This window comes from Schistocerca nitens, chromosome 3, assembly GCF_023898315.1.
Source record: "Schistocerca nitens isolate TAMUIC-IGC-003100 chromosome 3, iqSchNite1.1, whole genome shotgun sequence".
Lineage (NCBI taxonomy): Eukaryota > Metazoa > Arthropoda > Insecta > Orthoptera > Acrididae > Schistocerca > Schistocerca nitens.
Window position 1 is genome coordinate 884,661,559 of NC_064616.1, and position 25,647 is coordinate 884,687,205.

At 43.4% G+C, this 25,647-nt stretch overlaps 1 protein-coding gene across 1 annotated transcript in view; it reads right to left on the bottom strand.

Annotated features, from left to right (window-relative positions):
• LOC126249465 (uncharacterized) overlaps positions 1 to 25,143 on the bottom strand; it is a 129,230-nt gene extending 104,087 nt beyond the window's left edge. Inside the window, exon 1 of the mRNA XM_049951120.1 lies at positions 24,748 to 25,143. Coding sequence (XP_049807077.1) covers positions 24,748 to 25,143 — 396 coding nt within the window. The remainder of the gene's footprint in view (positions 1 to 24,747) is intronic.
• Positions 25,144 to 25,647: the final 504 nt, after the last annotated feature.

Below are 25,647 nucleotides of genomic sequence, written 5' to 3' on the forward strand. Positions count from 1 at the left end.
GCGAGTTCCTCACAATTTGATGTGATAGTGTACTGAAGGCTAAATATGAATCACGAACAAACCTATCACATTTTTATGAATATTTTTCGCAAACAGATTTCCCATATATTCAAAAAATTGTTGACAAACTGCTGTCAATGTTTGGTTCAACATATCTGTGTGAAAAACTGTTCTCTCTAATGAAGATAAATAAATCTCCACGAAGAGCCACTCTAACTGACGCACATCGCGTCAAATATAACTAGTCTTCTTCAGCGAGAAGAGACACACACCTCCGCGTGATCTGCTGAATGACATTTCATATATATGAGAACACTTAAGCCTATGGTTTGTTTAAGGTGAATTGTATTCATTAATTTATTTATTTTTGCTTATTTCTGTGCTTAACGTACTGTTAGTTCGTCAATCATTGGTCATGCTGTATTCTAAATAAGCTATTATGTTGGCCTGCTGTATTCTCATGACTATAGGTAGTAGTCAAAGGAGTATTTAGTTATCAGATGTCAAAGTAATTACTTTTGTTTCATACGCATAATCTAATGAAAGGAATTTAATTAAACGTATTTACTTTGCACCATACTCTAATGCATTGAATAGAACGAGACATTAGACACCACAAAAATGTCACAAGTTTACCTCTGGTTTGATACTCGTTCCTTCTCCAGCTGTTACGGCAAGCTGTGCTAACAGCTTCGAGGTTAACTTCCGCCAGAACGCAAACGCTGCTCTTTTTCCTGCCTGAGTTGGAGCGCTGCTCATTGAGCCGATTTGCGCTCGCCTTTGTCATACAGTGTAGGTGGTCGAGGTGCCTGAGGAAGGAGCTTTTTAACGATATTCTCTTGCAGTGCACACCACTTAAGAAGCTCCGACGTCTTTCTTATTATGCTGGATGTTAGGTCCCTTGATAATTTTTGACACGTCTCCTCCTCCAGCATCAACCGGATCTTCGCATCATAGTCAGCTCGTTCCATAATGGCTGCATTGCCCTTTTCTGACGGCAGAACTACGTTAAGAGGATCACTGCGGAGCTCGCGAAGACTGTGCATTCGTATATACCATATACCTGTCATAATTGTAATTTTTAATTTTTAATAGCTATTAAGATACTTACTTTGTACTTTTTAGTCCACTTTAAAAACGTTGTTTATTAGAAATTGATTTTTATTGAAATAATTTCGTCTTTCTTGTGAGAAATGTTTCAGTCGCTTTCAAACATTTTCATGGTATTACAACAGAAATGTGTAGTAAATTTCAGATTTATTTCAGTTACTCTTCAGCTGACTCAATCAAGATTTTGCTTCCACCAATGCATATGTCGCACAAAGACATTGAAGGTAAAAATTAGAAATATTCCAACTCACACGTGTGGTTGTCAGCAATCGTTCTTCTCGTAAACAATTCGCAACTGGAACAGGAGAAGGGGGAAGTGACAGTACTACACGAAGTACCCTCCATCACACACCAGACAGGAAAGCGAGTTAATATTGCGTTGACATCCACTTCTGAGCTGTGTTGAAAGTTTCAGTTCTGTAGCTCATCGGCAACCGACAATCGGCAACTCTCCGACACATACCGCTCAAGAAAACGAGTTAATACTGTATAGTAATCCAGTTCTGAGCTATATTTAAAATTTGAAGTCTCTTTCTCATCGGTAAGTTAGTTTAAAATTAACTGCAAAATTTGTACCGAACAGACTATCAGACAGCCAAGAGAGCAAGCTAATAAAAAGGTGGTAAAATGAGTCATGAATATTCCAGACTGGTTGAAATTGCTCCAGATGTTCTTGAGTTATACTTTTATATACCTCATTTCAACCCGACCCTCAGCTGTAGGGATACTACTGTCACGATAATTTTTTCCAAGTTGTAAGTGATACGTGTGGCCCGTTTGGTAGAAACTGCTTCCGGCTCTGAAGACGTGCAACTAAAATTGATTGAATTCTCACAGATTGTTTTTGCAGCAGGTAATCACGCAAATTGTGCCTGTAGGCGCTGTGACGCAATCTTCTAAGCACAGCCGTCATTCAGGAACTCCAACTGAACAGGTAGTGCTCTGCATTATTCCTGTTTGTTACCACCTCCTCTTCTATTACAGGTTCGTGATTCTTACCCCCGCACTATTGCATTGTCATCCAATTCTCAGCGACGTTTAAAATTTCAGATCTTTAGCTCATCGAGAGGTTAGTTTAAAATCCATTGTACAATTTATATTGAATAGACACAGACAGACAAGAAAGCGACCTGATATAAACGTGGTAAAGTAATTAAATAATAAAAGACGACGATTGGAGAATATCTTGGAAGAAATGTCAAGCAAGGTAAGCCAAGGATAGTAAAAGGAACGAAGAATAGAGTTTAACGTTCCATTGACAACGAGGCCATTCGAGACGGGAGCACAAGCTGGGATTAGGGAACTATGGGATAGGAAACATCCCGGCATTTGTCTTCAGCGATTTAGGGAAATCACGAAAAACCAACATTTGGATAGCCGGACGGGGATTTGAAATGTTGTCCTCCCGAATGCGAGTTCAGTGTGCTAAACATTGCACCATCTCACTTATTGCTAGGGATAGAAAGTAACTTGGCAGGACGAGCTACCTCTGCACGCAGATAACATAAGGACAAGACGCGAAGGAAGTGCTGAGCAAAGCGTATTCTGCTGTTTACAAGCCAAGCAGAAAGTATTATGTAGACAAGTTCATTTAAAAGCAGAAAATAATCATGTGGTCAGAGTTATTCACATCATAATCCATTGAAAATACTTTGAAAGGCGTCGAGGAATGCAATACTTTTCAAGTTTTTCTCCACACTGAGAACTTTGTCCTTCCTGTGGGGCATGTAATTATGAATTTCTATCCCACCTAAAAAGTTCATAAGTACACCCTTCTTCTTTTTATGTAAAGTGGTTAGATTGTTCTCTATACTACTGACATTGTACCTTTCTGTCAGTAAGAGAGATGCAGTGATAAATTGGCCTGCTGCGTGTTTTCTTCGAATTTCCGTGTGTTACTTATATCCAGTTTTAAAGTTTCTGACTTAATATTCATTACATGCAGTTTTGGAGATTCCTGTGGTTTCGAATTTGTTTCAGTCAGCTTTAACGTTATGTATAAGTGTGAGTATTTTCTTCTTACTGAATGTACGTGTCTGTACAGCGTGTATCTGAAGTGAACGTAGAAAATGAGATGGCAAGCTGAGTGGGTCAACAAGCATATTTCCCACAGCAACCCATGTCCGTATCCCTTTGAGTGCGACACCAGGCATCGTTAAACAGCGTCGCGCGCCGCCAAGAGGGTAAACACACAATATGCCGTCGGAGCCGTCATGGCAGCACGTCTGCCGGGCAACAATTTCAATGCATTTGTAACATCGATGTAAAAGAGAGGTGGGGCTGAAGTTTTATGACCTTTATTTTCAAACGCTGTAGTCGACGTAGTTGCGTAAATTCCAGGCGGGACAACACTACGGGTTTTCCGCCTCTTACTGGTACCTGAACGCATTGCTTTTGGCTGTGCAAATGCCTGTTTGATAGGCGTTGCATAAAGGGCAGCACCTGCGCACACTGCGGAGTCTGGTTGACCTTGCGCCAGTCTGTCATCAAACGTGGACACTCTCGTGTTTGTTAATGTGCGGAGCACATAGGAAATGGGGCGCTATTACAGGGAGGAAAGGGCAGACATGCACTGTACTTACGGGACAGCGGATGGAAATGCTCACGCTGCTCGGGATACCAATTCGATTCTACAAAGAACTTACCCCCGTTCTAACAGCCGTGTACCGCAAGTCTAGCAGAACGGAAGGTTCCAAATGATTGGAAAAGAGCACAGGTAGTCCAAGTCTTCAAGAAGGGTCGTCGAGCAGATGCGCAAAACTATAGACCTATATCTCTGACATCGACCTGTTGTAGAATTTTAGAACATGTTTTTTGCTAGCGTATCATGTCATTTCTGGAAATCCGGAATCTACTCTGTAGGAATCAGAATGGATTCTGGAAACAGCGATCGTGTGAGACCAAACTCGCTTTATTTGTTCATGAGACCCAGAAAATATTAGATACAGGCTCCCAGGTAGATGCCATTTTCCTTGACTTCCGGAAGGCATTCGATACAGTTCCGCACTGTCGCCTGATAAATAAAGTAAGAGCTTACGGAATATCAGACCAGCTGAGTGGCTGGATTGAAGAGTTTTTAGCAAACAGAACACAGCATGTTGTTCTCAATGGAGAGACGTCTACAGACGTTAAAGTAACCTCTGGCGTGCCACAGGGGAGTGTTATGGGACCATTGCTTTTCACAATATATATAAATGACCTAGTAGATAGTTTCGGAAGTTCCATGCGGCTTTTCGCGGATGATGCTGTAGTATACAGAGAAGTTGCAGCATTAGAAAATTGTAGCGAAATGCAGGAAGATCTGCAGCGGATAGGCACTTGGTGGAGGGAGTGGCAACTGACCCTTAACATACATAAATGTAATGTATTGCGAATACATAGAAAGAAGGATCCTTTATTGTATGATTATATGATAGCGGAACAAACACTCGTAGCAGTTACTTCTGTAAAATATCTGTGAATATGCGTGCGGAACGATGTGAAGTGGAATGATCATATAAAATTAATTGTTGGTAAGGCGGGTACCAGGTTGAGATTCATTGGGAGAGTCCTCAGAAAATGTAGTCCATCAACAAAGGAGGTGCTTACAAAACACTCGTTCGACCTATACTTGAGTATTGTTCATCAGTGTGGGATCCGTACCAGGTCGGGTTGACAGAGGAGATAGAGAAGATCCAAAGAAGAGCGGCGCGTTTCGTCACAGGGTTATTTGGTAAGCGTGATAGCGTCACGGAGATGTTTAGCAAACTCAAGTGGCAGATTCTGCAAGAGAGGCGCTCTGCATCGCGGTGTAGCTTGCTGTCCAGGTTTCGAGAGGGTGCGTTTCTGGATGAGGTATCGAATATATTTCTTCCCCCTACTTATACCTCCCGAGGAGATCACGAATGTAAAATTAGAGAGATTAGAGCGCGCACGGAGGCTTTCAGACAGTCGTTCTTCCCGCGAACCATACGCGACTGCAACAGAAAAGGGAGGTAATGACAGTGGCACGTAAAGTGATGATGAAAGTAAAGTGATGAAAAGCACGAAAAGTAGATGATGTAGAAAGTAGAATAAACCAAGAGCAATAAAAGGTTACATGTCCCGTAGCACATTAGGAGACACATAAAATTGTTTTACGTGTCTCTCAGCGTGCTATGGAACATTTAAGCTTTTATTACGCTTTGATTGCTCTACGTTCTATCGTAGTGTAAGTCATTTTTGGTTTATTTTAAATCCACGTTTGTACGATGTTTGAGAAGTAAGTTAATGCATTATTCACATGAGCGTTTCTTAACGTAATGACGAGTTGCTATGCAATATTTACCACTTCATTAGATGTAGTACACTCTACAATGCACAATTGTGTACGATATTTGCTACTTAGCTTTAATGTGCTTTTAATATTGTGCGCTTTATAGTATATGAACTGTCTTCTAAGACGCTAGTTTTTTGCTTTAAGCAGTGTCACACTTGCTAAATAATGTCACGCTTCAGCGTCGGTTTGAAGTGTAGTGCAGTATTCAATAAAAGTTACTTGGCCTGCCATAATAATGCGTAAATTACTCCGTGTAGTCCCCCTGTATTTGAAATACGAGGAAGATACTGAGGTCACCAGTGTTATTGTCGATATTTGCTGTAAATATGAGTTCATCGGTAAATAGCGTTAATTAATGCACATCACGATTGGTGTATAAGCAGGGTAAACATTCGAGTGGCACAGCTCTGGCTCCAGTGTGTAGACGCTGCGTACACTATTGGTACAGTTGAGCTCTACCAAAATTACGATTCAGTAGTTTTGGTAAGTACAGAAATGACGTAGTAACTGATAGCATTACCTGTAGCATTGCTAGCATTGGAAGGAAAAGAAACTTAAATGAACGTGTGAGAGAGAAACTGGGAGCAGACGGCTTCTCTTTCTTTTTGGTTCGTTTTTCACATAACAGGAACCGCACATCGTTCAGTATTAGTCCATTGAGTATTTTACATCCCTAGATATGTAAATTGCAGTTTATAAGTAATAAAAGTTAGTTGATCGCGTAGCTTCTGCGCTTTCGCCTAACGAAAGTAATTACTATTGCCACAAGTACAGTTTACATGCACAAACATAGGGAAATGGATATGATTATTGTTGTTATTTTGTACTCAAAGAAATGTTCTTCATCATGGTCAGATTCAAGAGTTCCCGTTATCATTTGCAAGTGAGAAAGTTATTTATGAATTACAGAAACATGTTTTATATCAGATCGACGAAGTATTTAAGCGATGTTTAATATGTTTGTGCTTTACGGATTTTTTTAAAATTTTACCTTTCTCTGAGGAACTTGCGTTTCCTAGAGCTATATGATAAATTTGTATTGTTTTTCCTTTAATTTTTGAGATAAAATTCCTTTGTTTCACGTTACAAATCAACAATTTTCGAAAGAAAAACATAATTTAACATTGACAGTTTCAATTTTGCTATAAATACTTTTTATTTTTAAGTAACAAGTGGTTCAAATGGCTCTGAGCACTATGGGACTTAACATCTGAGGTCATCAGTCCCCTAGAACTTATAACTACTTAAACCTAACTAACCTAAGGACATCACACACATCCATGACCGAGGCAGGATTCGAACCTGCGACCGTAGTAGTCGCGCGGTTCCGGACTGAAGCGCCTAGAACCGTCGGCCACCGCGGCCGGCTTTTAAGTAACAGACACGAGGATAAATATGTAGAACAAACATGTTTCGTATGCTACCCAGCCATTTGCATTCCATCACTCAGTTTCTAGAAGGTTCTACGCTACCGGATCCTAGGGGAATCTACACTGAAGAGCCAAAGAAATTGGTACACCCGCCTAACATCGTGTAGGGCCCCCGCGACCACGCAGAAGTGCCGCAACACAACGTGGCATCGACTCGACTAATGTCTGAAGTAGTGCAGGAGGGAACTGACACCACAATCCTGCAGGGATGTCCATAAAGCCGTAAGATTATGAGAGGAGATCTCTTCTGAACAGCACGTTTCAAGGCATCCCAGATATGCTCAATAATGTTCATTTTTGGCGAGTCTGGTGGCCAGCGTAAGTATTTAAACTCAAAAGAGTGTTGCTGGAGCCACTCTGTAGAAATTCTGAACGTGTGGGGTGTCGCATTGTCCTGCAGGAATTGCCCAAGTCCGTCGGAATGCACAATGGACATGAACGGATGCAGGTGATCAGACAGGATGCTTACGTACGTGTCACCTCTCAGAGTCGTATCTAGACGTGTCTCCTCTGCTGACATGCAGGGTCCATGGATTTATGAGGTTGTCTCCATACCAGTACACGTCCATCCGCTTGATACAATTTGATACTAGACTCGTCCGACAAGGCAACATGTTTCCAGTCGTCAACAGTCCATTGTAGGTGTTGACGGGTTCAGGGGAGGCGTAAAGCTTTGTTTCTTGCAGTCGTCAAGCTCAAATCGATGAAGTTTCGTTGAATGATTTACGAGTTGACACTTGTTGATGGCCCAGCATCGAAATCTGCAGCATTTCGCGGAAGAGTTGTACTTCTGTCACATTAAACGGTTCTCTTCAGTCGTCGTTGGTCCTGGTGTTGCAGGATCTTTTTGCGGTCACAGCGATGTGGGAGATTTGATGTTTTACCAGATTCCTGATATTCACGCTCATGAAACGGTCGTACGGGAAAATCCTCTCTTCATCGCTATCTCGGAGATGCTGTGACCCAACGCTTGTGCGCCGACTATAACACCACGTTCAAACTCACTTAAATCTTGATAACCTGCCATTCTAGCAGCAGTAACCGATGTAACAACTGCGCCAGACACTTGTCTTACGTAGGCGTCGTCGACCACAACGCCGTATTCTGCCTGTTTACGTATCTCTGTATTTGAATACCCATGCCTATAGCAGTTTCCTTGGCGCTTCAGTGTACTAAGACAATGATGGCACACGCAAACAAAGTGATCGAAATGAGGTAAGCCTGGAAGGTACGCAACGCACCTAATTTACTGTTAACGTGGCTACGATCTTAACTGACGGAGACTACTATGGAAACAACCGTAGTCTACGCTTACTTCTGACAGTCCATGGCAGCCAACATTATTTTTACGACTCTAATTATAGGTGAAATCGGTACAAGCTTTGTGCACTAAATGTTCGAAATATGCGAGTTCGCAGAACGTCAAATTGTTCAAAAAGTCGTCGTGTACTAGAGGTACAGCTGTTCTGAACTATGTTAACTGCGTGTCGCTGTTCCTGAAGATTTTGTTCAACTCTTTCAGAGGAAACATTTCCACCGTTGAGCCCACGGAAATGACGCACTGTTTTACATTATGTGGGAATGAAAATGTAACGGTACGGAATTCAGAATCTCGGAAACCGTCTACGGTATTCAACAGCCTCAGTGCGAAACAGGGTTTCCCACACTGAACAACGGCACGGTCAGGTTGTTACGCGTCTTTTCCACGTATCGGGCCGGCTAACTACCGAAGCCAAGGGCTGATGAACGCGAGAGAGAGCAGTGTATTTTTGCTTGCTTTTTGTTTCGTTTCACAAGCCTGACGTGGTCGTAAACAGCTGCGTGGCAGCCGACACACTGAAATACGTGGGCGAATACGCCAACAGGGGCGGACAATTAGCAGCAGTCAGGAGGACGCCCTCGGCGAAGCAGATGTGCGGCCGCCCCGAGAAACTCGATATCGCTAAAGGTAGAACGTTTCGAGGGAAAAGTGTACAGTTGTAGGTATTCCAACGCTAACCACTGCGTAGGGATGGTTTCATTTTATTTCTCATCTTTCAAATTTTCATTTCAACTTCTGAAACAACAATTAAAAGCGCATCCAAAGTAGTGACTGCAGATGCCGCGGTTTTCGGGTTTTTCAAGAAAAACATAAAAATGTGTACTGAAAATGCTACCACCTCCTTCCCCCGTACCCCCCCCCCCCTCCCCCGCCGCCACCTCACACTCACATCCCGCCTGTGGGTATTTTTCGTATTTTGTTGATGACACTCCCTCCTACTACTGTACAAAAATTTTGCAGCTACGTAAAATTTTCGCTTTAACTCTCCTTCATTGACAGGACTACTGTGCACTGCTATAAACTTGAAGATTCATGAAATTAAGTTTAGTTCTCTAACAAAATAAACTATGTTCCACACGGTATGATTATCATTAGTAAATGTTCTGCCTTTCGGAGGTCGAGGCATGGTACGTCGCCAGATCTCCCTGTCCTGAGTTTTCCTCTTCAGTACCACATACACTACTGGCCATTAAAATTGCTACACCAAGAAGAAATGTAGGTGATAAACTGGTATTCATTGGACAAATATATTATACTACAACTGACATGTGATTACATTTCCACTCAATTTGGGTGCATGGATCCTGAGAAATCAGTACCCAGAACAACCACCACTGGCCGTAATAACGGCCTTGATACGCCTGGGCATTCAGTCAAACAGAGCTTGGATGGCGTGTACAGGTACAGTTGCCCATGCAGCTTCAACAAGATACCACAGTTCATCAAGAGTAGTGACTAGCGTATTGTGACGAGCCAGTTGCTCGGCCACCATAGACCAGACGTTTTCAATTGGTGAGAGATCTGGAGAATGTGCTGGCCAGGGCAGCAGTCGAACGTTTTCTGTATCCAGAAAGGCCCGTACAGGACCTGCAACATGCGGTCGTGCATTATCCTGCTGAAATGTAGGGTTTCGCAGGGATCGAATGAAGGGTAGAGCCACGGTTCATAACACACCTGAAATGTAACGTCCACTGTTCAAAGTGCCGTCAATGTGAACAAGAGGTGACCGAGACGTGTAACCAATGGCACCCCATACCATCACGCCGGGTGATACGCCAGTATGGTGATGACGAATACAAGCTTCCAACGTGCGTTCACCGCGATGTCGCCAAACACGGATGCGACCATCGTGATGCTGTAAACAGAACGTGGATTCATCCTGAAAAATGACGTTTTGCCATTCGTGCACCCAGGTTCGCCGTTGAGTACACTATCGCAGGCGCTCCTGTCTGTGATGCAGCGTCAAGGGTAACCGCAGCCATGGTCTCCGAGCTCATAGTCCATGCTGCTACAAACGTCGTCGAACTGTTCGTGCAGATGGTTGTTGTCTTGCAAACGTCCCCATCTGTTGACTCAGGGATCGAGACGTGGCTGCACAATCCGTTACAGCCATGCGGATAAGATGCCTGTCATCTCGACTGCTAGTGATACGAGGCCGTTGGGACCCAGCACGGCGTTCCGTATCACCCTCCTGAACGCACCGATTCCATATTCTGCGAACAGTCATTGGATATTGACCAACGCGAGCAGCAATGTCGCGATACGATAAACCGGAATCGCGATAGGCTAAAATTCGACCTATATCAAAGTAGGAAACGTGATGGTACGCATTTCTCATCGTTACACGAGGCATCACAACAACGTTTCACCAGGCAACGCCGGTCAATTGCTGTTTGTGTATGAGAAATCGGTTGGAAACTTTCCACGTGTCAGCACGTTGTAGGTTTCGCCACCTGAAAAGCTCTGAAAAGCTAATCATTTGCATATCACAGCATCTTCTTCCTGTCGGTTAAATTTCGCATCTGTAGCACGTCATCTTTGAGGTGTAGCAATTTTAATGGCCAGTAGTGTAGTTATTGGTTTCTTGTCTCACACGGTCCGTTAGTTAGTATCTTCTTCTTCTCCTTATCCCTCTGTTCTCCTTTACCATCCCTTCAGTTACTTGATGGATTAAGCACTGTCTTCTCAAGATCTGGACTCGCCAACTTTTCTTGCTTTCCTCATGGCGCCTAAGTGCTTTGTTGTCTCCATCTCTTTTCCATATCTTCTCGATTCCTGACACTGTATCCCCACCTCATCATCTTTACTTTTCACTCTACCCATATTTCCAGTGCCTCCAACTCTCTTTGGTCGTTGTTTCGTGATGTCCTGGTCTCTGCCCCGTATAGAGCTACACTGCAAGTACATTTGGTCAATCTTTTCCATGAGCTTTTATTTGTGTTAAACTACTAAAATTAGTTCAGTTCAGATCCGAATATTCCAACGTAGTAGTAGAAATTCCATTTTGTTCATTAATAGGAACTTTGTAATTTCTGTCAACTTTTGGCGTTATGTTGCTGTAGCTAATTGCTCTGGCAGGTTAGACAGTAAGCTCAAAGTAAGGAATTTTGTGTCCAGAGGGGTTTCTTTAACGGCTGTAATGGAAGCAATAAATGAATAAAAAATTTAAAAAAATCAGAGTGGAGGACTGACACTAAGAACCTCTGTATTACACTGAGGTGATAGAAGCCATGGGACAGCGATATGCACACATAAAAATTGCAGTAGTGTCGCGTACACAAGGTATAATAGGGCTGTGCATTGGCGGTGGCGATTCATGTGAAGAGGTTTCAGACATGATAGTAGCTGCACCCTGGAAATTAATAGACTTTGAACGCGTAGTGGTAGCTGGAGCTATATACATTGACGATTCCATTTAGAAAATCGTTAGGGAATTCATTATTCCGAGATCCAAAGTGAGAATAGTGTGCTGAGAATACCAAATTTCAGCTATTACCTCTCAAAACGGACAATGCAGTGGTGACTTAACGACCGAGAGCAGCGGCGTTTGTGCAGAGGTGTCAGTGCTAACATACAAGCAACTCTACGTGAAATAACCGCACAAAACAATGTGGAACGTATGACGAACGTATCCGTTTGGACAGTGCAATGAAATTTGGCGTTAATGGGCAATGGCAGCAGACGTCAGACGCGAGTGCCTTTGCTAACAGCACATCGTCTGCAGCGCCTCTCTTAGGCTCGTAACTACATCGGTTGGACCATAGACGACTGGAAAACCATGTCCTTTTCAGATGAGTCCCGATTTTAGTTGGTAAGAGTTGATAGTAGGCTTGAGTGTTGAGAAGATCCGACGAAGCAGTGGACTTACATTGTGAGCAAGGCTGTGTGCAAGCTGGTGGTGGCTCCATAATGATGTGGACTGGGTCCTCTGGTCGAGTTGAACAGATCATCGACTGGAAATGGTTATGTTCCGCTACTTGGCCACCATTTACAGCGATTCATGGACTTCATGTTACCAAATAACGACGTCATGTCACCGGGCCACAGTCGTTCGTGATCGGTTTGAAGAACTTTCTGTACAGCTCGAGCGAATGATTTGGCCATCCAGATCGCCCGACATGAGTCCCATCGACCATTAATGGGACATAATCCAGAGGTCAGTCCGTGCACAACATCCTGCACCGACAACACTTCCACAGTTATGAGCGGCTGTAGAGGCTTCATGGCTCAGTACATCTGCAGGGGACTTCCAAGGACTTGTTGAGTCCATGCCACGTCGAGTTGCTGCACTAATACGGGCAAAAGGAGGTCCGACACGATATTATGACTTTTGACTCACAAGGGGAGGCCGCCAATTGTGAAATTCAGATTCGATTCATACTGCGCATAATAAAAGCTCATGGCCAGAGGTGTAATGTGGCAAAGCACCAAGATGCACTTCTCAGCCGTTGTCGAGAAAATCGACAGTTAAAAGAAACCGTTGCGGTGAAATACTCTCTACGATTTATAACTTTATACAGCGTCGTGGCGCAGGGGTAAGCGCTCGGGTTCGTCATCCGAAGGTCGCTGGATCGAATCTCGGGTCATGCAATATTTTTTTTATTATTAGTTTTTGTAATTTTATATATATATATATATATATATATATATATATATATATATATATATATATATATAAACTATTAATTAATTGCTTATGCATGTTGGTGAAGGCGGATCGCTCTCCAATTGTACCGCCTCCATTTTTCCGTTTGTTTAACATGGTGTACCAAAGCTCTCAGGTCCGCACTGATTTTCGACGATGTTATAAGTTGCGCTAGGGACCGCATCTACCTTCTTTCGAAGTTAGGAGGCATGTACGCTGTTATGCGGCGGCTCGTTTCGGCCCATTCAACATCTGTCCTTCAAGTGTAACGAGCGAGTAACGGAGTTTATATTTCATACCTGCCACAGCAAAATTGTGTTCGTGGGGTTTCTATTCTAATTCGAACGTTTGACTTACGCTATACGTATTCGTTTCGGAATATCGTTTCTACGTTTTCCGTTAACTATACGTGGTTAACATTATGAAGACAATTAATAACATTTGTGAAATACAACTTTGTTTCGGAAAACATAATGATGTTCGAAGTCGCCAGTTTTTCCACGACAAACGATTTTCAAGAACTTATTATATGCATAATTGTTGCAACTGATTGCCGGGAATTATATATATATATATATATATATATATATATATATATATGTGTGTGTGTGTGTGTGTGTGTGTGTGTATACACACTGTTGATTTACAAAAAACAAATAAAAAAAATTGCGTGGCGCGAGAATCGATCTGGCGACCTTCGCATTACGAACCCGAGTGCTTACCGCTGCGCCACGACGCTGTACATTAGTATTAATCGTTGAGAGTATTGAACCGGAACGGTTTATTTTAACTGTCGATTTTCTCGACAACGGCTGAGAAGTGCATCTTGGTGCTTTGCCACATTACACCTCTGGCCATGAGCTTTTATTATGCGCAGTATCAATTGAATCTGAATTTCACAATTGGCGGCCTCCCCTTGTCAGTGCATATGCAAACAAATTATGAGAACCTTAATGTGACGTGTTTTGAGTGACAAGAAAGGTAAACGTGCCGTTCAATGGCTGGCGTCAAATAGGAAAATGTATGTTGGTTGTTACGGGCGATCAAGACATTGGCTATACAGCTGGCGGAACTGAAAGTGAAAGAGCCGCACGTCCCTCAGGGAAGCGCATTTCCTCTCTGTGGCAGACTACTGTACAACGAAGCAACAGGTGCAGCGCGTATATTATGACCAGCACCCACGTTATGCAAAACTCTTTCCATTAAAGTACAGGGTTATTACAAATGATTGAAGCGATTTCACAGCTCTACAATAACTTTATTATTTGAGATATTTTCACAATGCTTTGCACACACATACAAAAACTCTAAAAGTTTTTTTAGGCATTCACAAATGTTCGATGTGTGCCCCTTTAGTGATTCGGCAGACATCAAGCCGATAATCAAGTTCCTCCCACACTCGGTGCAACATGTCCCCATCAAAGAGTTCGAAAACATCGTTGATGCGAGCTCGCAGTTCTGGCACGTTTCTGGGTAGAGGAGGTTCAAACACTGAATCTTTCACATAACCCCACAGAAAGAAATCGCATGGGGTTAAGTCGGGAGAGCGTGGAGGCCATGACATGAATTGCTGATCATGATCTCCACCACGACCGATCCATCGGTTTTCCAATTTCCTGTTTAAGAAATGCCGAACATCATGATGGAAGTGCGGTGGAGCACCATCCTGTTGAAAGATGAAGTCGGCGCTGTCGGTCTCCAGTTGTGGCATGAGCCAATTTCCGCGGGCTACGCGTGAAACTTGCCCGCACGCGTTCAACCGTTTCTTCGCTCACTGCAGGCCGACCCGTTGGTTTCCCCTTACAGAGGCATCCAGAAGCTTTAAACTGCGCATACCATCGCCGAATGGAGTTAGCAGTTGGTTGATCTTTGTTGAACTTCGTCCTGAAGTGTCGTGCACTGTTATGACTGACTGATGTGAGTGCATTTCAAGCACGACATACGCTTTCTCGGCTCCTGTCGCCATTTTGTCTCACTGCGCTCTCGAGCGCTCTGGCGGCAGAAACCTGAAGTGCGGCTTCAGCCGAACAAAACTTTATGAGTTTTTCTACGTATCTGTAGTGTGTCGTGACCATATGTCAATGAATGGAGCTACAGTGAATTTATGAAATCGCTTCAATCATTTGTAATATCCCTGTAGATCCGCTGCATCTGACAACTATGACAAAACAAAATTAAACTTTAACCACTGCAGAATGGAAGTCGTGGCTCGCTATTTTTAGTCCTAAAGCTAGTTCGACTTCATCAACACCCTGATTTCACCTGAAGAATACCAAATGCGGCGTAACTTACAAAGAGCACAGAAGGCCGCCCTGTGAATAAACTGTTCGGTGAGGGATTTTCTCTTGAGTAGCTGCTTTAGTGACGCAAGTAGTTGAATCAACCCGCTTAGTCTGCTTTGCCTATCCCACCGTCTTACTGACGCCCAGTCACTACGAAACATCGGTTCTGTGTTCATACTTTTACGTTTCTCGCAGGCTCTGTACAACTCAATTACAAAGAAATTATCAACACCCTCAGCTTGGACATGGACGAGCAAAAGTAATGAGTAACGCATTAATTATTGTCAATCTAAATAAGAACCACGTGCACTGTCACGTAGTCTTAATATTCACAGATGTCAGTGCCTTGCTAATATGTTTCCAGTGAAAAGTACAAATACATTAGTAATAGAAAACGCTGGTGTATATGTAAGAGTAAAATGTCATTCGAACCAAAAACGTTTTACTCATAGAATTTTAGAACTTGGAAGCGGATATCTACTTTTTTCATCAAAAAACTAATCGTGAGTTGTGAAAAGAGGTAAGTCAAATTAAACACGGGGTAAACATATGGAACGTAAGAAATGCTTGCAGGGACGATATCTACTATAGGTCGTATTACTTGCGGAAAATTACTCCGATGCATTTTTACCAACCTAAAAAGTAAAAGAACTCATTAGGCTATCTTCAGTTTTCCAACTTTTAACACGAAAAAATGGTATTTACTTTGGGCTCTGTTTTCCATTACAATAGGCAGTCATTAAGAGTACTATACACTCCAGAGCAACGAAAGTATGGAAATATGTATTTAAAAAAAAATGCATACTACCTTACCCTCAAGCGGCCACAAGCATAAAATTTGCAGACCTTAGATTTTAAGCGAGAAATTGGTGCAAAAGTGAACTTACAAATATAGAACCACGCGGTTTGGGAATGGAATGTGTGTCGGAATAAACAAAGGACAGCAATACCTTGTACAGCAAATATTGGATAACACAAATTCTAACAACCGTACTATACTACGGTACCAGTCCTTAGGATAGCGATGTGCACATATACAGATGACTGTGTTATCGCGTACACAAGCTAAAAAAGGGCAGTGCGTTGGTGGAGCTGGCATTTGTACTCAGTGATTCATGTGAAAAGGTTTCCGACGTGATTATGGCCGCATTACGGGAATTAACAGACTTTGAACGCGGGTGGGTATATGGAGCTAGACGCATGGAAGATTCTATTTCTTAAATCGCTAGGGAATTCTTTATTACAAGATCCGTAGTGTAAAGATTTTGCCGAGAATACTAAATCTCAGACACTACCTCTCACCATTGAAAATGCAGTGGCTTAAATCTAACTAACCTAAGGACATCACACACATCCATGCCCGAGGCAGGATTCGAACCTGCGACCGTAGCAGTCGCGCGGTTCCGGACTGCTCGCCTAGAACCGCTAGACCACCGCGGCCGGCGAAAATGCAGTGGCCAACGACCTTCACTTAACAGTGGAGAACAGCGGCATCTGCGTGAAGTTTTCAGTACTAACGGACAAGCAACATTGCGTGAAATAACCGCAGAAATCAATGTGGGAAGCACGGCGAACGTATTCGTTACGACACTGCGGCGAAATTCAGCGTTAATGGGCTATGGAAGCAGACGACCGACGTGACTCCCTTTGCTAACAGCACATCGCCTGCAGCGCATTTCCTAGGCTCGTGACCGTATCGATTGGACCCTAGACGACTGTAAAACCCTGACGTGGTCACATGAGTCCCGATTTCAGTTCGCAGGAGATGATGATAGTGTTAGAGCGTGGCGCAGACCTCACAACGCCGTGGAAATATGTTGTCAACAAAACACTGTGTGAACTGGTGGTGACTCCATAATGACGTGGGCTGTCTTTACATGGAATGTACTGGGACTTATGTCCAATTGAACCAATCACTGCCTGGAAATGGTTATGTTCGACAACTAGGAGACCACTGGTAGCCATTCATGGACTTTACCTACCCAAAGAAGGATGGAATTTTTGTGAATGACAGTGCGCTATGTCACTGGGCCACAAATTATTTGCAATTTGCTTGACGAACATTCTGGACAATTAGAACGAATGATTCGGCCACTCAGATCGCACGACATGAAATCCATCGAACATTTATGGGATATATTCGAGAGGACAGTTCGTGCTCAAAATCCTGCACCGGCAACACTTTCGCAATAATGGACGGCCATAGAGGCAGCATGGCTCAATACTTTTGCAGGGGACTTTAAGAGACTTGTTGAGTCCATGTCGAGTTGCTGCACTACGCCGGGAAAACGAAGGTCCGGCACAACATTTGGAGGCATCCCATGGCTTTTGTCACCTTGGTGTAAAATTATCGACGGCAAGAAGAATAAAAAAATTGAATGTTTCGATATCAACGTTGAGTTTCATTGTGTCTGGGCATAAATCAACATTTGTAAATCAGGAAAATGCTCATGAGACGAATTCAGGTTACTGGAGCTTTCAAAGTTGACAGAGAGGGTAAAGAAAGAAACACTTACTTTGGCTCATTTTACAGTATGAGTACCTTCAAAGATATGTCTCAAATCCTTCTGCACACCGCTACCAACTTTCATTCTGACTGACTCAATTACTGCAACTACACTATCTGATCAAAAGTATCCTTACACACTTATGTAACCGAGCGAGGTGGCGCAGTGGTTAGCACACTGGACTCGCATTCTGGAGGACGACGGTTCGCCGGCCATCCTGACTTAGGTTTTCCGTGATTTCCCTAAATCACTTCAGGCAAATGTTGGGATGGTCCCTTTGAAAGGGCACGGCCGACTTCCTTCCCCATTCTTCCATAATCCGATGAGACCGATGACCTCGCTGTTTGGTCTCTTCAACCAAATCTACCAACCAACACCTACGTAATACGAATTTTACCACCAGTTATCACGAGAGGTGTAGGGTCTAAATTTGGGCTAGCTCGACATTTCGTACTGGGAATCGCTGCAGCCTAGCGGAAGCAAAGTAAAACAGTACTTCAGGTCACTTCACTTGTTCTGCAGTATCACCACGTCAGTTCATCAACGCATTCGGTTGCAATCAACATACACTCAGTTCTGGAAATCTTAAAACTTTTGCAGGCACCCATTCATAATTTTTTCATACGGTTTCTGTGCTTACGAATAATCTTCTCTCTTAGTATATCACGTTAAGAATAATCTCAGCTTCTAGAATGGATTTAGTTTTAACAGCTACTACTTTTCATTGTTTTGTAACTAACCTTAAATTTACGTAGTAATAATGGTCTAAATTCGGGCTAGTATATAAGGTCTACATATGAACGATAGGTATACTTTGGACCGTTTTGTCTGTACGACTAACCTGTGCTATTTTCGTTCTAGAATGCCGATAAAAAATCCAAAATACAGCCCGCAGGGAAATAAGAAGAAATGGAATGAAACGGATATGAGCAAGGTGATTCGTGCAGTCAGACATAAAAGTATGTGAACATTGAAGGCTACTAAAGTAATTAATGTGCCACGATCGACGTTACAAGCATTTTGCAAGGCTGAAATTTCTCCCTCAAAATTAATCTCACGGAAAATTGGAAGAAAACCTGTATTAGGTACAGAATTGGAGAAGGAGCTAGTGTCTTACCTAATTCACATGGAAGAGGTATTTTATGGCTTCACACTTGGTGAACTACGTCGAACTGCTTACCAGGTAGCGACAAGGAATGGTTTTAGACACCCATTTAAGAATGGAGAGGCGGGAAGATCTTGTGTAGATCTATTTTTGCAACGTTATAAGAAGGCTGTGTCGTTGCGTAAGTCCTGTGGAAGTTCTTTTTCACGCGCTCTGGGATTTAAAGAAAAAAATTTTGAAATTTTGTTTAATCTGTTGCAGAAGGCTTATCTGAAACGCAAGGCGTATCAGAAACACAAAGCTATTTTAATCAAAGTATAAGTTGTGTGGACGTAGTCTGAACGTGCCGTGACCACAACGACACGACTCTTGTCAAGTCAGTTTGCAAAGATATCGCAAGGAACTTCAAAACTAGGAGTTATATTATTTGTTGGGATCGATGCAGTACTGTCTTTCAAGCGGTTAAAGGCGCTACAGTCTGGAACCGCGCGACCGCTACGGTCGCAGGTTCGAATCCTGCCTCGGGCATGGATGTGTGTGATGTCCTTAGGTTAGTTAGGTTTAAGTAGTTCTAAGTTCTAGGGGACTGATGACCTTAGAAGTTAAGTCCCATAGTGCTCAGAGCCAGTACTGTCTTTTTAGCGGAAATTCGTAAGGTGTATTTGTGCCTAACGTACGGCCCAGTTACTCCACGACATCTTCGCGATGTAAATTTGTGTTTTGGTCTCAAGTAAAGCCCATGAACAACTAGTTATACCAGTACTGACCACTCCTCCACTACAGATGCACATTGGGACTTTCGACACATATATATTCACTATTAATCCAGGAAGTTGACCATGCTTATTCAGACTCTCCATCAAACTGTTTTAATTCCTTTATACATATATTCGAAGATATGTTCCAGTCACTTTGGTATTTTTATGACTGGTTAAATGAATTTCTAAATGGCGATGTCAATTCAGAGCTATATTTTAACGTCCCGACGACCACGAAGTATGCTGAGTAAAACATCGTTTTGGAAAATGAAACCGCTGTCATCTTGTTAATGTACCCAAGTAATTTGAGGAAACTGGAGGTAATTTACATCTGAATATCCGGTTGGTAAGGGGATCAGGTTCCCTCGATATACTCTTCTAATATCTTGATCAGTCCGCCATCTGGACTGGTTTTATCTTGCCATATTGTGTCGCTGTGTTACAGCCGTTCACAAAATGTTCTGTAGAGGTTACACTGTTCCGTTAAATACACCTCTGAAATTGGTCCCTAAAGTTAGTAATGTAGTCTTCAGTTGAAACTTCCGGGCTGAGATGCCGTGGTCGATGTATAAAATTTCCACCTGACGTTTCGTCTCCATCTGCGGGAGATATCAGAGGTCGTCCGGCTACTGCCACTGAGGCTCCAGGAACTCACGCATTTATAGAGCGCATAGAGGGCACCACCATTCGTCAGGTGATGCCGACGGTATGCCTATCTTTGGAAGGCGTCATCACTGTCGATTAAGAGTAAACGATTGTCATTCTGCTGGCGCAACGTCGACATCCATATTTTGTCCAACTTTAAATCTTCCTCTTTTCTGTTAAAATTGTTATGGTGTTTCTGAATTTCTATTGCTTCTCTATACATGCGCGCATCATAATGGGATGTTCGTGGTAGAACGCTTGTCTCATTAAATTTAATTTCGTGACTCCCATCTCGAAAAACATGCTCAGCTACGACCGATTTTTCGGTGTGTCCTAAGCGACAGTTTCTTTTATGTTCGGCTAGCCGGCCGAAGTGGCCGTGCGGTTCTAGGCGCTGCAGTCTGGAACCGCGAGACCGCTACGGTCGCAGGTTCGAATCCTGCCTCGGGCATGGATGTGTGTGATGTCCTTAGGTTAGTTAGGTTTAACTTTTTCTAAGTTCTAGGGGACTAACGACCTCAGAAGTTGAGTCCCATAGTGCTCAGAGCCATTTTATGTTCGGTTAAGCGGGTGTTTACACTTCTTTTCGTTGTTCCAATATATACTTGTCCACGGCCAGCAGAATGACAATCGATTACTCTTAATCGACAGTGATGACGCCTTCCAAAGATAGGCATACCGTCGGCATCACGTGACGAATGGTGGTGCCCTCTATGCCCTCTATAAATGCGAGAGTACCTGGAGCCTCAGTGGCAGTAGCCGGACGATCTCAGAAGATGTCTCCCGCAGATGGAGACGAAACGTCAGGTGGAAATTTTATACATCGACCACGGCCTCTCAGCCCGGAAGTTTCAACTGAAGACAACGCCGGCCGTGAAAGCCTACACTGTATGGTTAGTAATGTAGATACTGAGAAACGTGTTCAGCAATCATGTTACATTGATGAACATCTTCAAGACATTCGTACGACGCGTCTACCAATCGCTTCCATTACGCCCCACTTATTCGGACTACTGTGTTTCACAACTGCTCAAGAATTAGTCAGTGATAAATAGCTGTATGGTAATATTTAGCCACGCTGGCTGCTACTGGTAGGATTAAAATATCTAGTTAGCCTGTTCCCAGTACTGTACACTCCCAGCTATGAAGCCATTTTCAGAAAACAAATTATAAATCCAGGCTGAGTTTCTGGACGTGCGCTACAGCAATGCTCCATCATACGACACAGTAGATACGTGGCGAAGCCGCTTCCAGTGAGGTCGAGAAAGCTTGAATGACGAAGAATGTAATGGCAAAGCATCTCTCTGTGAAGAACTTGGGGCCGGCCGAAGTGGCCGAGCGGTTCTAGGCGCGTCAGTCCGGAACCGCGTGACTGCTACGGTCGCAGGTTCGAATCCTGCCTCGGGCATGGATGTGTGTGATATCCTTTGGTTAGTTAGGTTTAAGTAGTTCTAAGTTCTAGGGGACTGATGACCTTAGATGTTAAGTCCCATAGTGCTCAGAGCCATTTGTACCAAGTTTTCAACATCTTGCACGACGCTTTGAACATGACAGATGTCGTCACCCATTGGGCTCCGCTACTGCTACACCCACTTAAAAAGCCAGCCGGACAGAGGCGGTAAGGAAAGCATTCCAGTTGCGTCAGGCCAATTCACATGACTATGATAGACGAGTGACGGGCGAGTCCGGCACAAAAGACAAAGCAAACGGCACTATCATGCAGATCCACCATGGTCAAAGAAATGGAAGACTCAGCCATCATCAGGCAAGGTGATGATGTATTTTTTTTTCCGAAGCCATGCTGTGGAGCTAACAGATTATGCTCATTCTGCACGCGACACAGTCACCCAAGCTGTTTCTTTGGGTTATCAAATTTTGCCTCAGCGCCGTATTTTCTTGACATGGCACCAAGTGATGTCTCGTTCTTTTGTCGGATCAAGAAACAATTGCGTGGCAGGCATTTTCAGATTGTCATCGAGGTGATGTTCGATGCGAAACATTTAGAGATCAGCCATCCATCGTTGCGAAAAATGTGTAGCCCTGAAAGATGAACAGGGTGAGGCAGCTGCTAAGACTGGCCATCCCAAATAATTCCAGAATAAATAAATATATCGAGGTGCCGTTTTCACCATGTTACAATGGACAATACGGTGAATATCTTCACGTTCGCTAGTGATTTTTAACGTTTATAGTCGCCAAATTAATAACCGATCTCATTTTTTTCTAATGGAATTACGTACTTTTTCTGTGGTGTTTTAAAGAAGCTTCAACGAGATCTTCAACGACATAACATGTATGGGACTTGATCAAGTAGTATCAAGATAACAGCGCCGTAAACCCCTGTTCTGCCATCACGAGAAGATGCGGCGATACAGTATTGCAGTGCCTGTTTTATTCAGAAATATGGTGCAAAATTCCTTTGGACATGCATGCATGCAGGCAATTATGCTCAATATTATGCAATAATGCCCGATGCCGACGTCAGTCCACACAATTTTGATGCACGGATATGACATAATCGAAGCGGTTCCGTTGACGGTTGAACGGGTATCTGAAGATGCGCAGAATGATTGGTATAAGGATATCCGGCGTTAGCGAGAAGATTGTACGCGCAAATATTCTCGTTAGAAAATACTGCATGAGGCACTCCATCCGCTTTGCCATCTTCAGATCCGCTCATCTCAAGAGCGCAGAAAGTGATAACTGAATAAGATAAACAGATGCTACATGAGGTTAAAGCTCTGCTTTTCGAATTATCTCCCAGGGGTCAACCCGGAAGCGACCCTTCTGATAGTGTTAATGACGCAAGCGACGAACGTGACTACGATTGTGATTAAAAAATGTAAAATACCAGATAACAGATTTAAATAGGGCAAATTCGACTTGTAATTCGTTATCAGCGACCTCAAAATATTTTAACCCGAAGTTTCACTCGAATCTGCTAAATTTATGACTATTTAACCACTAAATTGGATCCGCCATTTTGAATTTTGTGATTGTGACGTCGATCCCAAACATCTAAAAGGAACAGAGTTTTGCAGGACCTTATATCCAATTTTCTATTATGGCCAGATTTCCAACCGAGTTGGGACAATGGTTTGCAGTACTGTTATCTTGATACTGTTTGATCAAGTCCCATACATATACTATACTATATATACTATACACATACTATATACGGTAAAAATTGTTCGCGAACATCAGGCACTCCACCATATCGTCCACTATAGTTTGGCGAAAGCAGCACGTTGATATATTTATTCATTCTGGATATATTTGTGTTGGCCTGTCTTAGCTCTCTCACCCTGTACACAGGGTGGCTGGAAATATTTTGAAAAGCTTGTAAGATTCTTGTAGTGTAGATGGTGCTGAGAAATAATTGTTAATAAACAGTTCAGTATGTTGCGCCGTTTCCGAGTTAATTAGCATTGAAGATAGCCAATTAGGCCGTTTCGCGCGCAAATTCAAGCAACCCCCCCAGATGCAGTTAGTGTCAGTTGCTCTCATACCGTAATTGATAGGGCGCGAGACTGTTCAACCTTTGGCTCGGTTTCTGTTCTTAGTGCCGCCCTATCTCCAATTTTTGTATCGCTCTCTTGTTCTGTTTTAGGGAATCAAACGAAAAAGACGTTTGGCGACACCGTCTTTGGCGGGCCGCTTGAATTTGCGCGAGAAACGGCTTGTTTGGCTAACTTCAATGCTAATTGAACTCGGAAAGTGCGCATCGTATCGAACTTTTTTAACAATTATTTCTCAGCACAACCTATCTGCAACACCCTTACAAGCTTTTCAAACTGTTTTTGACCGTCCTGTATGCAGGGCGTCGCAGGACGAATGGTCGGCCGGCCGATGTGGCCGAGCGGTTCTAGACGCTTCAATCCGGAACCGTGCTGCTACTGCTGTCGCAGGTTCGAATCCTGCCTTGGGCATGGATGTGTGTGATGTCCTTAGGTTAGTTAGGTTTAAGTAGTTGTAAGTCTTGGGGACTGACCACCTCAGATGTTAAGTCCGATAGTGCTCAGAACCATTTGAACCATTTGAGAAACGGTCAGTACTCAGGGATAGGACAGGAACGATCGTTCAAAAGAAAAAAAGACTGGTAAACATGAGCACTGATTAACCTTCAATACTGTCAAACAAATCTCTTCTGCTGCACGCTCTTTACTTTACACATTTTGGGACGAGGTCGTCTAGTAAACACTGACTCTAAAATTCTGTGAGCTCTAGTTCAGTAGAAGAGACCGGCTTCACAGTTGGGAAGATGAAGCCCGTTAAGATATGCACTTCAGAGGCCTTGTTTTCTGGACTAATTTCTTGTTTTGGTTGTTACTACAACCTGTCAAAAGACGTAAGGCAAAAATCCTGCAGTAGAAGAGATTAGCTTCACAGTATTAAAGAAGTGACCATAGCTCTCAAAGTATACATTTTACAGCCCATGTTTACCAGTCATTTTTGCTTCTAAAGATCGTTCCTCTCATATCCTAGAATACTGACATTCCTTCTGGGAAATCCTGTATACTAATACCAGCACCAAATCTCATAGTCGCAAAGTAGAACTTCGAGGCGATAATTAAACGTTTATGCCTACCCTTCTTAGTCCTATTACGAAATAGTTACTCTGCCAAATGGACAACAGTGGACACGTACCTGGGGGCAATCGACGTTGTGGATGTTCATACAGTCCTGGAACAGGATTTCTGTTCCATTGCGCCTCACCATGACGTGGATCTGGGGGCAGAATCCAGTGGTCCTGGTGAGGCACCACTCGCCGCATGATGCCCAGGGACAGTTGGTCTTCATCATGATGGTTTCGGCGGTGTGGCACATAACAGGTACGGGATTGATGCTTGATTTAAAGACACGGTGTGACGGTAGGTACACGACCACCGTCAGATAGACGATGGCGACGCAGCTGGCAACTACCGTCAGCTGGCACAGACAGATGCTGCCGCAGATGCGACGATCCTGCTCCGGGATGACGCGCGGCTTCTTTTTGCGGGCCCGCGCGCCCTTCCTCGTCTTTGGTAGCGGCCGTCTAGCCATTTCGAACGTTTCACCTCGGGACTCTGGAACATAAGACAGCCAATGGAATGTGTACTACCAGCAATACTGCAAGAATAGTTTTTAATTGGCGGTGGGAGGGGAGGGGGGTGGGGATAAAACCACGGTGCTTTATAGACTCTGAAGTAAGTAAGCAAAATGGCTTAGGGTTGAACGTCCTATAGACGGCGATGATCAGGGAAAGTTTGAAAGGGAAAGCGGCCGCGACTTTTCGAAGGAACCATATCGGAATTTCTCAGCATTCACATCTGGGTGGTCGCCTTGTCCTACTGCTATGTGGAGGAGCCGAGTTTAATTCCCGGTACTGCCGGGGATTTTTCCGTGGTTGGAGGCCTGGAACGGGGTGGCTCAGCCTTGTGTTGCCAATCGACGAGCTACTTGAGTGAACAGTTAGTTAGTTACATGTTCTACAGATAATTTGAACGGTTCTTTTAGCGAAAAGATCGAAACTAGTCAGTTTATAGGATATGTATACATCATTAGTCT